The 15,279-nt window shown below is 47.1% G+C and overlaps 1 protein-coding gene across 3 annotated transcripts in view; it reads right to left on the reverse strand.

The window, feature by feature from the left end:
- The window catches only part of tnca (tenascin Ca), a 41,058-nt gene that overhangs the window by 12,689 nt on the left and 13,090 nt on the right, over positions 1-15,279 (reverse strand). For 2 of the 3 annotated variants that reach the window (XM_031577120.2, XM_012830214.3), the window contains exons 2-11: positions 14,269-14,832; positions 12,742-14,055; positions 11,657-11,920; positions 10,687-10,802; positions 9,328-9,481; positions 7,317-7,586; positions 6,911-7,096; positions 6,532-6,621; positions 5,929-6,192; positions 1,450-1,725 (exon numbers count right to left, since the gene is read on the reverse strand). In XM_031577120.2, the coding sequence (XP_031432980.1) occupies positions 1,450-1,725; positions 5,929-6,192; positions 6,532-6,621; positions 6,911-7,096; positions 7,317-7,586; positions 9,328-9,481; positions 10,687-10,802; positions 11,657-11,920; positions 12,742-14,055; positions 14,269-14,746 (3,412 nt within the window). In that variant the 5' untranslated portion in view covers positions 14,747-14,832. The remainder of the gene's footprint in view (positions 1-1,449; positions 1,726-5,928; positions 6,193-6,531; positions 6,622-6,910; positions 7,097-7,316; positions 7,587-9,327; positions 9,482-10,686; positions 10,803-11,656; positions 11,921-12,741; positions 14,056-14,268; positions 14,833-15,279) is intronic. The other variant, XM_031577119.2, reaches the window with a different exon arrangement.

A 15,279-nucleotide genomic window follows, 5' to 3' on the forward strand; every position in this document is an offset into this window, starting at 1 on the left:
TCATGAAGCCACAGTCAGGTAAACTTTTTTTTTTACATTTTTTTTTGTTTAGAATACCTCAGTTATCTATCTCTACATTTTAATAGCTGTCACTGAAATGGAGGCTGTGACAGAGATAAATTAGAATCTCTCAGACACTCCTTGGCTCTTCCATCAGTGACTAAGATATCACCTCAATCTGTTTTGAAGCATTCTTTCGCACAGCCAGACGAGCATCTCTGCCTGTCAATTATTATTAAGTCAGGACGATGGTGGGAAGAATTACTAACTTCTCTTACGGCAACTTCAAATGGAGACAAAAATGATGACGGATGTCTGTTAAACCTTTTTTGTCAGGACTTCCATAATTACGTAAGAATGTAGCTCTTATATGGGTAAGTGTTAGTAAATGACTGGGGACACATGTAAAAAAGAGAAGCGTTCTCTGTGTGTGAAATCTAAGCCAAAGCATTGCAGGAATGTTAGATGCATGCACGTAGGCAAACATCATAGCGCCTTAGGATGGAACAGTTTCATAACCATAGAAATACCAGGGGAGAAATAACTATTTTCAAGTTTATGGATTGTCCCAGTAGTGACCGGATAACGGTTCAGTGATAGTTCAGTGAAGTATTTGAACATTCTGAAACTCTTCCTTAAATATACTAATATAAATGCAACCACCAGGTATTTCCAGTAGAAATTGTATGACCATCACATGACTGTGAGATGTTAAATAATGATCTTAATGCAGTTATTCAAACTGATTGGTTTGCCTTAAATGGCATGGAGAGGACAAACTCCTTGACAACGATAAATTCCAAAACACGGCGTAGGCATGATTTCGACAGGCATGTGGTCAGACTGTTAATGGACAAACGCCACGACACATGATGAATGAGCATGAGAGATGGAGCGAGATGATAGTAATTAATCATGATCTTAGTGTGGACAGGTTTTTTTGCATAAAGTATTGATGAATTTTGCAATCACTGCAGCACATCATACACAAACTCACCACGATGCAGGTGATGGGAGGATGGATACCATGCACGTGGGTAATGGGATGGAGAAGAAATGGGGAGGTGGGATCGCTGAATTCAACCAACCCACCCCTGTTGACAAGCTGTGCAGGCCGAACTGACACAGTGGCTGGAAGGTCAGTGTGACATGAGGTGTGATGGTTAGAAAAAGACTGGTTATCAGTTGCTGCCGGCAGTCCACACACACAACATGACCGTGTTTGGTACACGCGGGTTACTGGCTTGCTCCGTGCATGACTGTGGATGCTTTAGTGGAGGAAAAAAAGGAAAAGTGAAAGGAGACGTGAGGAGAGACAGCCCCCCCGCTTGACACCACAGATCCCCCCGAACTGGAAAAGAACAGATGAAGGATCCAAGAGAGGGGGGGGGGGGGGGAAGGAGAGAGTGATGAATGGAGGAGACTGCCACACTCCTCCGCGGTCAATACCTGTGGTGGCTTCAGTATACACAGAGCCCAGGAGGTTGCCATTGTGCAGCCCATAGAGAGCGATCATATAGGTGGAGCTGGGACTGAGCCCGGACATGAACAGACTGAGGGCGTCGCCAGAGAGCGTGAGGTTCTGGCGCTCGGGGCCGCCCTCCAGGTTGGCCACCTCTATGACAAAGCCCTCAAACTCGCCCTCCTCGATGGTCCAGGACACGTTAAAGCTGTCCCAGGACACATCGGACACCGTCAGGTTCCCCACCTGAGGCTTCCGCTCCTCTGAATGACAGAGACATCAAATCCGAGGTCAGTCACAAAGGGGTGGGGGGGAGAGAGGATGAAGGTTACTGATGACTGTGCGTAAACTCAAAACACATACACACACACACACGTATGCACACATATACAAATGGACATAGAGACACTCAAAACACACACACACACACTCAGAAAGACATGCATGCAATGGTGTTTTTTGATGATAATGGTGATGTTCATGGAGACAGTAAAGATACAGAGATAAAGACCACACTCCTAGGCATCCAGGAGTCAGAAAACTATGTTGACTTTTCATATTGCACCATTACAGAAATAGCGGGAGTCAGTAAAAGCTCAGAATGAAAAATGAAAATGGCAGGAATCATATTTTGATGAGAAAGAGGGGAAGTATTGAAAAAAGAACATAAATATTTATGAAAGCTCATAGGGGGTGGGTGCTAAATGTTTGAACACATAACACATAAGTGTTCTTTGAAGTTCAAGAAAATGGGAAATTCTCCTCGGACAATGTTATTTATTATTCTGCGAAGGGATACACTCAAGCATAATTTTCGACCGTGCAGACAAAATAACTTCAGACTTCAAAAGAAGCTGAACAGCTGAAAGAACATGTTAAGGAGGGGTCACGCGGTGCCTGTCTCTAGACGAGGAGATGTTTTTAACACAAAGAGAGTCTGCTCAGGAGCCCTAAAAACCTGCAAGGGAACTTTGTCCCCATTTCAACATGACAGGTTTAATTTGTTAGGAAAGGAACAGAGTGGTTAGACAAAGAAGTAGCATTAGGGCCAAGTGAAGGATGAAGGCAGGATGACAACTAGTCTGTGTTTTAGGAGGTAGCTGACGTCTGTGTACCTTTTGTTGTGTTAGCAAAGACAAGGATTGGTTGTGATTGCTCTCCCTCCACCATCCCATACAAAGAAACCTCATATTGTGTCACGGGGAGTAAACCATCAATGTGGGCACTCCTGGCACTGCCAGGCACCAGTTTAACCGGCGTTAGTGCCGTCGACGTTGAGGAAGCCAGCTCGACTCGGAAGCTATCGAAAGCAGCCTCTGGGGCTGACCAGGTGACTGCCAGGCTTGTTTGGGTCACGTTCGTGACACTGAGATCACCTGGGGGGGCTAGACCAGAACCTTCTGGCTCAGCACCCGAGGCCCCTTCAGCACCTGAGGCCCCCTCATTTGGAGAGGCCCCCTCAGTACCCGAGGCCCCCTCAGTTGGTGAGGCCCCATCAGTGGGTGAGGCCCCTTTAGTTGGTGTGGCCCCCTCAGTTGGAGAGGCCCCCTCTGTGGGTGAGGCCCCCTTAGTTGGTGAGGCCCCCTTAGTTGGTGCGGCCCCCTTAGTTGGTGAGGCCCCCTTAGTTGGCACAGCCCCTGTCATGGGTGCCTCTGTTCTGGGCGGGGCCGTGCTGTTTGCTGTAGGCGTGACTTCAGTTTCAGGAGGCAACAGGCTTGTGGGAGCACTTTTTAATCTCAAAGCGACAACATCTGGAGAGGTAGACTTGGGTGCTAAACAAAAGTACATTCAAGGGTTTAAGAGCAGAAGACTGTTAGAAAATAAAGGGAGGATGAGAGGAAGAAGATTAACCTGTGGAAAGAGGACTTGGTTAGGTATGTTATCGATCAACTCACATCGCCAGACACAACACTAAAGGCCTGCTAGACCAACATGTGTGCCTGAAGAAATACTGTGAGTTATTTCACTTCCCCTGAGGTACCTGCCATCTGACTTGAACTTCACTCTTCTGCCGCTTTCATCACAAGAACAATGGTTTCGTCCAAACCATGCTGGGTTCATTATGTCACGACAATTACATGCAACATTGTTCTAGCCTTAAAAAAAAAATGTCTGAAAAATCTTAAGAATACGGTTCAAATCCCTACAAACAGTTGTGTGCATGATTCTATGACAACAACACTGACTGTAATGATCAACCAACCGCCTATATAGCTTATCTGAGGTCATAGAATCATACCGTCTCACTGTCTTATGAATTCAACCATCTCATGATTTAATAGCATGACATGTTCATCATGCTATTGTAACGTTCCAGACATTCAGGCCAGACAAACTCAAAATGCTACGTGGCCTGTACATATGAACCCTTCTCGTCGGGGGGGGGGGGGGGGGGGGGGAACTTAACTAACCTTGACACATGCAGGGCTGTTATTTGCACTCAGCTGCCAAGGCATTAATGGCTGCATTCAAAGCCATTAATTATTGAAGGGTTTGCGTAGTCTGCCAGAGCAGAAGTACACAGCACACTTCAAACTAGATGAGGAAGCCATGCACTGCCGAGGAGTCCTCCTTCTCTGGGGACTGACATGCTACAGGTTGTGAGGTTCCAAATCCAACATGCACCCTGAAGTTGTTCCTCTGCGCAGGCATGACACGCAGCAGGAGACAACTGTAACACTGGAGCGGTAACACCTTGTGAAGTGTAATTCTAATGTAATCGTGGCATGGCACCAAAACCACCGAAATAAATGGCACTAGACCCGAACATGATAAATGGAGTTTACATTTCTCCTGGTTTATTTATGCATGTCTACTGAGCCAGGACGCATCTGTCTCTTCTCATAAACAGACAAAAGAGTTTATGATTAGTAACATGCCATGTTTATGATAGAATTACAGAACTGACTCCTGAAGGTGTTAAGCGTTACCCAAAAATGGTGTCGACAAGGGACAATGAGGTGAGCTAAATGGCTCTGTTGGCAGAGAGTAACTGCTTTGCTTCTGGCAGCTTAGTGAAGAAGGAAATCCAAGCTTGCAAATGTTATCTTATTCTGCTGAATGTAAAAGTTCAGTCTCAGAACAAACTGCACTAACACCTTTTACTGAGCAAATAATTTTTGTTTGTTTCAAGCACTGTGCATTGGCCAGAGGGGTATTGACTATATTCGGACTAGTGCAGTTGCAGGATCTGCAAAGAGTTGACTGCAAACTGATTATGTGTGGGTGGCCAGTATAACAACAGAAAGGACTCTCACAAACCTGCTCAAATAATCAAAGGTTTGTTTTCTTTTTCTTCTCAGGGTAAACGGGTGATGTACAGGAAATAGAGATGAAAAGCAATACTCTCTATTGTGAGACTGAAGATGAAAGCATGCATCTGGAAGTAAAACGGGATGGAGTTGAGGGGCGGATGTTTTTTTTTTCAAAATGAAGGCATGTGAAATGATCAGGCCGGTCTGATGGTTCAGTCATGCGACCGCTCGACCATAATCAATATGGGAGCGAGGTCATACGTCTGCATGCACTGCCTGTGGGGTCGGAAGCCCTACCCTCTCTCATTTCATGACTCCAAACACATCACAGTATTTCTCTGAACGCTTTCCAGTAAGTAAAAAGTCGTGCTTGTCTGGCATGCGGCTTAAAACGGAATTTTATACCTGTTACTGCAACAGCTTCAAACGGCGAGGACCTTTGGCTATTGATTACTCCATAAAGCCTTACTTGATATTCCGTGGAGGCGTTTAGGCCACGGATTCTAGTGCCTGCCGCATCTCCTGCCAGAGAGATCTCCTGGTTGTCCCACAATCCAGTCACATCTGCCAGTTCTACTGTGTAGCTATCGTACAGAACGTCTGCCTTCGATTCCCAAGACAGATTGAATCCGTCAGATGTGACGTCCGAGACAATCAAGGTGCCTGTGTCATCCTCGGGCCCCTGACCAGAGAACTGAGTACCAGGATTGTCTATTGGCAGAAAGCTAATGATATTGTCGTCGGAGCCAGTCGGAGCTGAGAGCTCGGGGCCTGATTCAGCTAGATAGAAAGTGAAAGACGCTACGGGAGAGAGACAGAGAGATACACATGAAAACGAGAGAGGGAAGACTTGTGAATACAGGCCCTGAACCAGTCCGTTAAGAGGTGTGTGTGTGTGCGTGTGTGTGCGTGTGTGTGTGTGTGTGTGTGTGTGTGTGCGTGTAGGTGTGTGTGCGTGTGTGTGTGTGTATGTCCGTGTTTGTTTCAATAAATCTACATTTTGTAAGTGTAGCATTCCATATGTGAAATCCCAATGACTGAAGGCAACTGATTATGAGTTTGATGGATATTTTTTCAATGTTATGCTTCCCAATCCAGTTGTGTTAACCCTGTGGAGTCCAAATACCCTTTAAAAGGAACATGTGCACAGACACAGGCATCACACAGTTGTATCACAAAGGATGGCTTAAGGTGTATGAACCAAAGGCTCACCTGTGGAGGCAGATGTAACGGCAGGCTCGCTCCTCTTGCGCCCACGCTCCGCCACCAGGGTGACACTGTACCGCATACCCGGGGTGAGACTGGTGAGGGTGTGGGTGGTGGCATCGCCTGGCACCTCTACCTCGTCTACTCTGCCCGCTGCGGACTCGATCAGCAGCCTGTAATTGGCGATCTTGGCCCTCGGCCTCTTCCACCCCAAGGTCATTGTGGTCTCGGTGGCCTCCGTCACCTCCAGGTCCCTCGGCGGGTCCAGGTCTGTGCAGAAGGGGGAATACATTTTTCTTTTTTTAAACACAAGGCAGCATATGGCAGGAATAAGTATATTAGTGGGGATAAATTGCCGGCGACAAGTTGTCACAAAGCAGTTTGGCTTGAGGTTATTAGTGGATGACAGGTGCGGGGTTTAAAGAGTAGCACCGGTGTTAACATTCATAGCCGTGTAGCTCTCTATCCTGACACCACCGCAGTGCCGCTACGTGTCAGACTGTCAGGAGACCAACGAGGGCCGTGCGGGGCTTCCCCCCCCCCCCCCCCCCCCCGCGCCGAAGCAGTAACAGTCCCCCGCACTGCATGCTAAAGACGGTGAGCTCCTACCGGTCACGGCGTTGACGGTCGCTGGCAGACTCTCCCTCTCGTTCTTCACAGCAGTCACACCGATTCCATACTCAGTCCCTGGCTTCAGGCCTGGTGCGTGGAAGAAGAGATCAGCGCTCAATTGTGAAACACTTATCACTTAGCGTCTTTTCAGATTGGAAGTAAAATAACATTTTGACTCAAAAATATTACAGCTATTTAGTATGAATGAATGATATGCTATTTATAATTAAACATGTTATATGTAATGCAACACTGTACATGTAAAACCGCATATGGATAACAGCATATGTTTGCACACATCTATGTGTATTTAAACCAATAAGAGGCCCCAGCAGATCATAATTATCATGACTGTGTTATGTCTACGATCTCTTACCTGTGATAGTGGCCTCAGTCTTATTTCCTGATCCTTCAGGGAACAGGTCCTCTCCGTGGGAAGTTCCAGAGACAGGGCTGAACTTGACCCGGTAGCGGTCCACGTCAGCCCGGCTGTTTGTCCACTCCAGGGTCACAGTGCCATCGGTCTGACCCACCACCTGCAGATTTATGGGGGCGTCCAGGTCTACAGCACAGCAACAGACAAGAAAATACCTTCAGCATATGGTGTTCAGCAACAACCCATCTACTAATGTTTCTTTCTAGGAGAGCCCTGGAGAGAGTAATGTAATGGTTAAGGTCATGACACTGCTTGACAGCGTGAATGGCAAGGAATGACACCAATCATAAACAACACAGATAAATGCATGATGCTCATTTTAGTGTCTGTACATCTTCCCCCCTACCTGTGGTAAAGGTTTCAGAGGCGGGGTCGCTTGTCATGTCGCCTCTCTTGGACACCAGGGTCACCTCATACTCAGTGTCTGGAGCCAGCCCATCGACTGTGTGCTGCGTGTCTGTGGGGGCCAGGTCCACTGACTTCCTGTCCGAGGGGTCGGAGGAGGGGCCGAAGGACAGGCCAATGGCGTCGATCTGGGCCACCGGTGGGGACCAGGAGATGACAGCATAGGTGTCCGTCACGTCACGCACCTCACACTTCCGTGGTGCGTCAAGCACTTGGTTTTTAAAAAAATACCAGAAAAAACAGAGGTTATGAGAGCCAGAGTGAAAGGGGAAACAATATGGCATGGCGTGGTGATTTTTCTTGACTCCTGTCCTAATTCTGTTGCATGTAGAAAATCTAAACGTAAATGTTATCAGTAACATACTTTGGGGCTTCTTGTACATTAGAGAATGAGTACAGAGCGTTAGTTCCCCTTCTTGTACATTAGAGAATGAGTACAGAGCGTTAGTTCCCCTTCTTGTACATTAGAGAATGAGTACAGAGCGTTAGTTCCCCTTCTTGTACATTAGAGAATGAGTACAGAGCGTTAGTTCCCCTTCTTGTACATTAGAGAATGAGTAAAGAGCGTTAGTTCCCCTTCTTGTACATTAGTGAATGAGTAAAGAGCGTTAGTTCCCCTTCTTGTACATTAGCGAATGAGTACAGAGCGTTAGTTCCCCTTCTTGTACATTAGAGAATGAGTACAGAGCGTTAGTTCCCCTTCTTGTACATTAGCGAATGAGTAAAGAGCGTTAGTTCCCCTTCTTGTACATTAGCGAATGAGTACAGAGCGTTAGTTCCCCTTCTTGTACATTAGAGAATGAGTACAGAGCGTTAGTTCCCCTTCTTGTACATTAGCGAATGAGTACAGAGCTTTAGCTCCCCTTCTTGTACATTAGAGAATGAGTACAGAGCGTTAGTTCCCCTTCTTGTGCTCTATTTCAACAGGTTATCAATGCCAGAATTCTTCTCAATGCACCAGAAACTGGGGTTTCACAAAGGGGGCATTCAGAAACTATACACACCATCACTCAACACAGCCCAGGTTCCCCTCTCTCTCTCTCTCTCTGAAGACTCATTTCCACAAGCAGGCAAAGAAGTTAAGCAGTGAAGTAATGCTTCAGCACAGAAATGGAAAGAGCATGGTTCCTCTGCAGCCCCCCCCCCCCCCCCCGAACAAACACATAGACACACGAGCACACACACATACACACACACACATACACCTACACACATACACTTACACACACACACACACACACACACACACACGCACTGCTGTTTACACTGGCAGGTAAGTCACTCCATAAATAAACGATGTCAGGCCATTTAACACGTGGGATGATGGAGAGGCCATAAAAGTGAAAGTAAACCACGTACGAAAAACCTCCTCATTGTCACACTTGATCAAATAAAACACCTGCTATCACCCCCGAGCTTCCCCAGGAAAGACTCCTTAATCCACCTATGCATCCCTCTGCTGCGCGGCTGTAAATCTGGGAATGCGACGCCGGGAGAGTCCGTGTTTTTTCCATTGAAAATCCTCTCTGCCTTGGCCACATAAAGTGTCAGACCTCCCTTTCCTACCCTGGGATTTGTGGAATAATAAATAACTTTGTCCCACTCCATGTTATCTTGGCACTTATGAGCTTTATGCTAGATAACACAAAACTCTTTGTCATTAACGAATGGCTGTCTGTAGACCACAGCCAGACGTTTATGTGGACTCATTATATGGTATTCTGATAAATATGCCCCACAAAAGTGCAATCATTTGAGAGGATTAATAATAGAGTAATGCTGACTGAGAAATTAGACTTAGCCTCATTAAGGGTAGCAGTGGAATTGAATTCAAAGCATTTAGATCAATATGCTTTACAATGAGCTTTTCGACTGAATCCTTTCATAAGTCTCGGTAGAGCAAGAGAAACTGAGCATTTAGAGTACTAATGTTTTTCAAAAATGCCACTTACTTGTCACAAGAGTCCGGGTTGCCTGGGGTCCCCTGGTGTTGTTTTTCACGACCCCGAGGGACACCTCGTACTCCTGACCGGGCCCGAGACCGACCTGCTCAAAGCTTGTCTGTCCCCGGTTCAGAGCGTTCAAGATTTTCCCATTTTCCTCTTTCTGAAGTCGCGAGAGAAAGAAAGATTAGAAAGAGCATGCATAATTCACACATAGGCCCCAAGCTAATTGCTTTTATATGACTCAATATTAAAACAACGAGACACACAAAACCCCTTTTGCAATTTACATGTCACAAGGGTTTGTAGTTTCAACTTAACAACCACTTTGTTTGAAAAAGTGAATTAAGTGTGAAATAAGCTCGCTAGAAACCTTCAGAGTCAACAGTGAATGGAATTTCATGGCACCCGCACAACAGCAGCTACTTGGGGATTTCACACTGTTTAAAATCAGCATTCTTTCCACACTATGGGTTTAAACTAAATTATTCTCGAAACTGCCTCATGAACTTAATGGCTGACAATGGTTTCCATTAATGAGGGATGGCATTAAGGTTTATTACACTGTAATTAAACATAATAATGGTTAGCATCCTTTATGCTTGTTCAAAAAAGTGCTAGGACGTGAGCGGAGAAGAAACTACCAACCCAACTCCTCCTCGCCAAGATACACAGTTTTGGGTACACTCTGACCACAGGGAATATCAATGTGAGACGGCTGAGGTTTTTTACACAGCACTTGGTAGAAGCAAAAGAGGACATATGTGGCTTGTTCCATTGAGAGAACCAGAGGCCTCCCATAATAAACCTCAGTGACCTAAGACAGTACTGGACTGGTTTCCTTGCATTTTGCGTCCACAAATCATGTTCTCACAGACGTCCCGTGGCAATAAATGCGCAAAGTCACCCACCAATTTCTCTGTATCAAGCCCGAGCTCACTGACCACAGCTGGGAACGAGCAGGATGGTTTATGGAATGTAATTAGGGCAGACATTGGAGTCATCTGTCTTATGAAGAGGTAACAATGACAGAGAATATTCTAGATGTCCAAGAAAATAGCGTGGCAAGATATATATGTTTATATGTGTCTGCCTTGCAAAAATGCTAATATTGTTCTCTGGACTGCTATTACTCTCTCCATAAAATGTGGTGTACAGGGAAGGCTTTCAACTTGGCAATTATACCAGTGTGGATTTGTATCAGATACATCCCTGTTAATTCACATTAATAAGACGAACAACCAGGTCTAGTCGCGTGCCCCGTCACTTTGAACTAAGCATTTAATAGATCTATAAAGTTTGGGCAGTTCTAAGTTATTAAAAAACTAAATATATTCCCCACAGTTGGGATGTCCTAACATAACTCACAGTGTTCCTGAAGGAGAGCTCCAAGCCATCGTACGGGAAGTCTAGCTGGTCCCATAGCACCTCCACAGACGACTCTCTGATGGACTTGAACTTCAGGCCGTCTGGCTGCGGGAGATCTGCACAGACAGGAGAGTTCCAGAAATGTTAACACTTTATGCCAACAAACAGATTGAGGCGTGCTGAAAATCTGTCCTTTTCTCTCTTTTTTTTTAAACTAACTTTCCTCCTTGAGAAAAAGGAATAAATAAATAATATGGGGGGTAAAACACCAAATGGCTGATTCTGCCAAGGAAAGATTTCCCTGAAGTGTGAACATTTCACAGCAATGCTTGGCTGGTCTGGACAGTCGTCAGTGTGTTTCAGATTAGTCATACTTCCTGAATATCAATTCCCTTCCTACCATCCTTTGGTCTCCAACTGTGAGATAATGACTAAGCCCTCTGACAGGTGTCAGCGGAGGCATCACTTCCTCATTGGTACTGGCTATTTCTTGTGGTGGGTTACTGCATCAGTAAGGAGTGTTGGTCTAAAAAGCAATGACCGTAAAATACATGGACATCATAGTGTCATGCATTTAGGTTACGAAGAAATTAAGCAAGAAAAAATGAAGTTTATTAACAACCATATCGTGAAAAATGGCAGCCAGGGCATGCAGAGTAAATAGAAAATCAGTCAGATCCACCCAGAACCAAATTTGGTTAAATCTCTGCCATTTTGTAGTTCCTTCAGGTGGCTTCACTTTTGACGGAGATTGCGCTGTCAATGTTTTTTGTCATTGGTCTAAACTTAAGAAGCTCACAACCTGAAAGACATACATAAAGCTTGCTGGCATGCTGACTGGTGTCTTTAAGTGATCTGATTGGCGATGTCAAGCTGTGAAAGCTTTTCTCACATTTTGGTGGTCCATCTCCACAGACCACAGAACCACATGGAAAAGAACGTGCTCAGTAGTGTTGAAAAGAGGACCTACGGGTAGCCACGCGTGCACTGACTGGAACACTCTTCTTGTTGCTAAGGACAGCGAAGACTTTGATCATGTACTCGATGCCAGGCTCGAGGTCGTCGATGTTGGCCGCAGTGCGGTCGCCTGGTACTGTGACTTCCATCTGTAGACCACCGGACGCTGTGGGGACGTAGGTGATCAGGTACTCTGTCACCAGCATCTCGTTGAACCAGGTGAGGTTGACCGACTCGGTGTTCACATCAGTCACAAGCAGGTCCTTGGGAGGTGACACTGCGAGAGAGAGAGAGAGAGAGAGAGGAGAGAGAGAGAGAGAGAGAGAGAGAGAGAGAGAGAGGAGAGAGAGAGAGAGGAGAGCAAGCAGGACATCAAACCCAGTGATCAAAGGGACGCTCCAAAGTGGCCACTTCAAGCAAGAGTGAAATCAAAGGAAGGGTTGCTAGGGCAACATGCCACCAAAGTCTCTAAAGCAATTAGCTGATGACCCAGTGGCTTTGCTTTAAGGTGAGATGGGTCTTATCTTTGGCATCTTTAAGAAATTATCTCAAATAGATTCCATTACGTGTCATAAACACATTACTTGGAAAATAATCCCATTTCCTGTGATGAAACAAGTTCTCTGTGGAAAGTCCAGGAACTGCTGGACAAAGCTGCAAGACAGTAACACTGAATGGATAAAACAGATTTAGTTATAATTAGTGAACCTCTATTGAGGAACAAAATGCTTCAGGCACTTGGTTTCTGGGTCTTAAAAATGAACATTTTGTCAAGTCTTTTATTGTTTTAGAGGGTTTCCCTTCCCTTCAGCCGCAAATGACTATAAGGCAGAGGGAATGACTCTACCAGACACACATATGGTATTGATCAGCCTCAAGGAGTCTGGGTAATTTATATACACACAATCACTTTGAATTGGCTTTTGAATTTCTGCATATTGCATGCTTTTTCCACAGTTTGCGGAAAAAAGGCCAAGTGAAACAAAATATGAAAAGGGAGCTGGTGAGAGGTTATAATGGAGGGTTCAAAGGAGGTCAGCGGAGTTCAGCCACCCACGCCGCCCTTCCTTCGTTCCCACGGGAAGAGCAAGAGCTCACCATCTGAGCAATCCTCTCCGATGTAGCCCTCGTCGCACACACACTGTCCGTCTATGCAGCGGCCGACCCCTTTGCAGTCGTTCAGGCAGCTCCTCTGGCCACAGTCGTCTCCTTCAAAGCCTGTCTCGCACTGGCAAGCGCCGTTGACACAGCGCCCCCTGTTGTTGCAGTTGGCAGGGCAGGTGAGCACAGAGCAGTCCTCTCCGGCAAAGCCCTCCTGACAGACACACCGACCATCGTCGCAGTAGCCCCTGCCTAGACAGTCGTTGGGGCAGGCTTTCAAGCTGCAGTCTTCAGCAGTGAAACCCTCGTCGCACACACACTGCCCGGAGACGCAGCGCCCTCGGTTCTGGCAGTCGTTGGGGCAGCTCAGCTCGCTGCAGTCCTCGCCGGTGAACCCGGCGTGGCACACGCAACGGCCGTCCACACAGTCGCCTCGTCCGTAGCAGTCGGACGGGCAGGTCTTGACGTTGCAGTCCTCCCCGGCGAAGCCTTCGTCACACACGCACTGCCCGTTGACACATCGGCCCCGATTTCGGCAGTCGTTGGGGCAGGACAGCTCCGAGCAGTCCTCCCCCTGGAAGCCAGCATCGCACTGGCACTGTCCGTTGATGCACTGGCCCCTGCTGTTGCAGTGGTTGAGGCAGGCCAGCTGGCTGCAGTCCTCGCCCTGGTAGCCCGTATCGCAGATGCACACACCGTTGAAGCACTGGCCCCGGTCGTTGCAGTCATTCAGGCAGGTGAGGGACGAGCAGTCCTCGCCCGTGTAGCCGGCGCTGCACACGCACTGGCCATCCACGCAGAAGCCACGGCCCATGCAGTTGTTGGGGCAGGTGCGTGTGCCACAGTCCTCGCCGGCGAAGCCCTCGTCACACTCGCACGTGCCATTGTGGCAGCGGCCTCGGTCGTAGCAGTCGTTAGGGCAGATAAGCTCTGAGCAGTCGAAGCCTGTCCACGGCTCGTCGCAGATGCAGTCACCGTCGACACATTGCCCGCGGCCAAGGCAGTTGTTCAGGCAGTCCGACTGGGAGCAATCCTCGCCAAAGTACCATTCAGTGCAGACACAGACGCCACCGATGCACTGGCCATACTTGCCACAGTCCACGCGGCAGAACTCCAGACTGCAGTTATGCCCACCGTAGCCCTCGAAGCACTCGCACTTTCCGTCAACGCAGCGGCCCTGGTCTGAGCAGTCATCTGGGCACTCGGACTCTGAGCAGTTGGGTCCCTTCCAGCCAGGCTCACAAACACAACTGCAGACCTCAGAGCTGAAGTTGCCACGGCCACTGCAATAGGGCGTCGTACCCACATTACCTGAGGAAGAACAAGAATGGGGGGGGGGGGACTGAGAGTTACACAGGATCTGAAAACCTGTATTTGGTAGAAAACGTGCAAGTCGACTTATGACTTATATGACTTATGTCCAACCTATCCCATAGCCCTTAGTTTTAGGTAATCCATTTTACAATATGACATTTACATAAAATGCAATTCTCCTTTATTAGTAGTAAGGAGTTTTGCTCATACCCGTGGCCTGGGCTCCACAGCAGCCAGCCTCACTGGTGCACTGTTCCCTGAGGGTGGACACCTCTCCCTCCAGCATCTCCAGACGACTGAGCAGGTTCTTGAGCTCCGGGAGCCCGTCGTTGCAGACACAGGCCTGCTTGGGGATGTTGATGCGGTGAGTGAAGACGATCTGGTTCTCCCCGTCCAGAGTGTGCTCCGTGATGCGCGTTCCGGCCGGGGCATCCTTCTGCTCGAGTTCCTTACCTCCAGGAGAGTCCAGATCCACAGAACACATAGAACTGGCAGGAACGTTGATGTTGTAGACGTGGTTGAAGACCACTGGTTGATGAGGGCTTGGAAGGGTGACGTTGTCCCCACCGGGACCCGTCAGTGTTTCGCGCCGATGTCTGAGGATTTTCTTCACCAGACCAGCATCGCTTAAACTCAGTAGGACAGCTATGACAAAACCGCCTAGAAGCAGGCGGCTGGTCCCCATCATTATTCAAAGTCAATTTGTCCTCAGTTGTTTGATTGCTTCTGGTAATAAGGATTTAGAACAAATCCAGTAAGACTTGGACAGGATGTCTGGAGATGGAAAAAAGAACAAAAAGAATTATAGAAAATACCAAGGACAGCAAACCAAATTGCAGATGTCAAAGTGGATTGTCTCAAGCCTTGTTGTGACATATGGAATGTTTTAGTGGCTGTGCTGTTTTAAGAGCTTCATGTGTGTTTTGGCACAAATTGGTTGCTTGCTTTTTGTGATTCATTCTTCATTGATGAATGGTTTAAAACTGAATACACTTTCACTAACAAGAAGCACTTTTTCAGCAACATGTAAACACAGACATGCAAACAGACAGACATGAAGGCACACACACACACACACACTCTTTATCCCTCTCTTCCCTCTCTCTCTCTCACACACACATACACACAGACACACACACATAAACACAAAGACAGACAGACACACAGACTTAGGTAAAAAAAAAAAGTCTACAATTATATACATGACTCCTGATGTCAGCT

The sequence above is a fragment of the Clupea harengus genome, chromosome 12 (assembly GCF_900700415.2).
Source record: "Clupea harengus chromosome 12, Ch_v2.0.2, whole genome shotgun sequence".
In the NCBI taxonomy this organism is placed as follows: Eukaryota; Metazoa; Chordata; class Actinopteri; order Clupeiformes; family Clupeidae; genus Clupea; species Clupea harengus.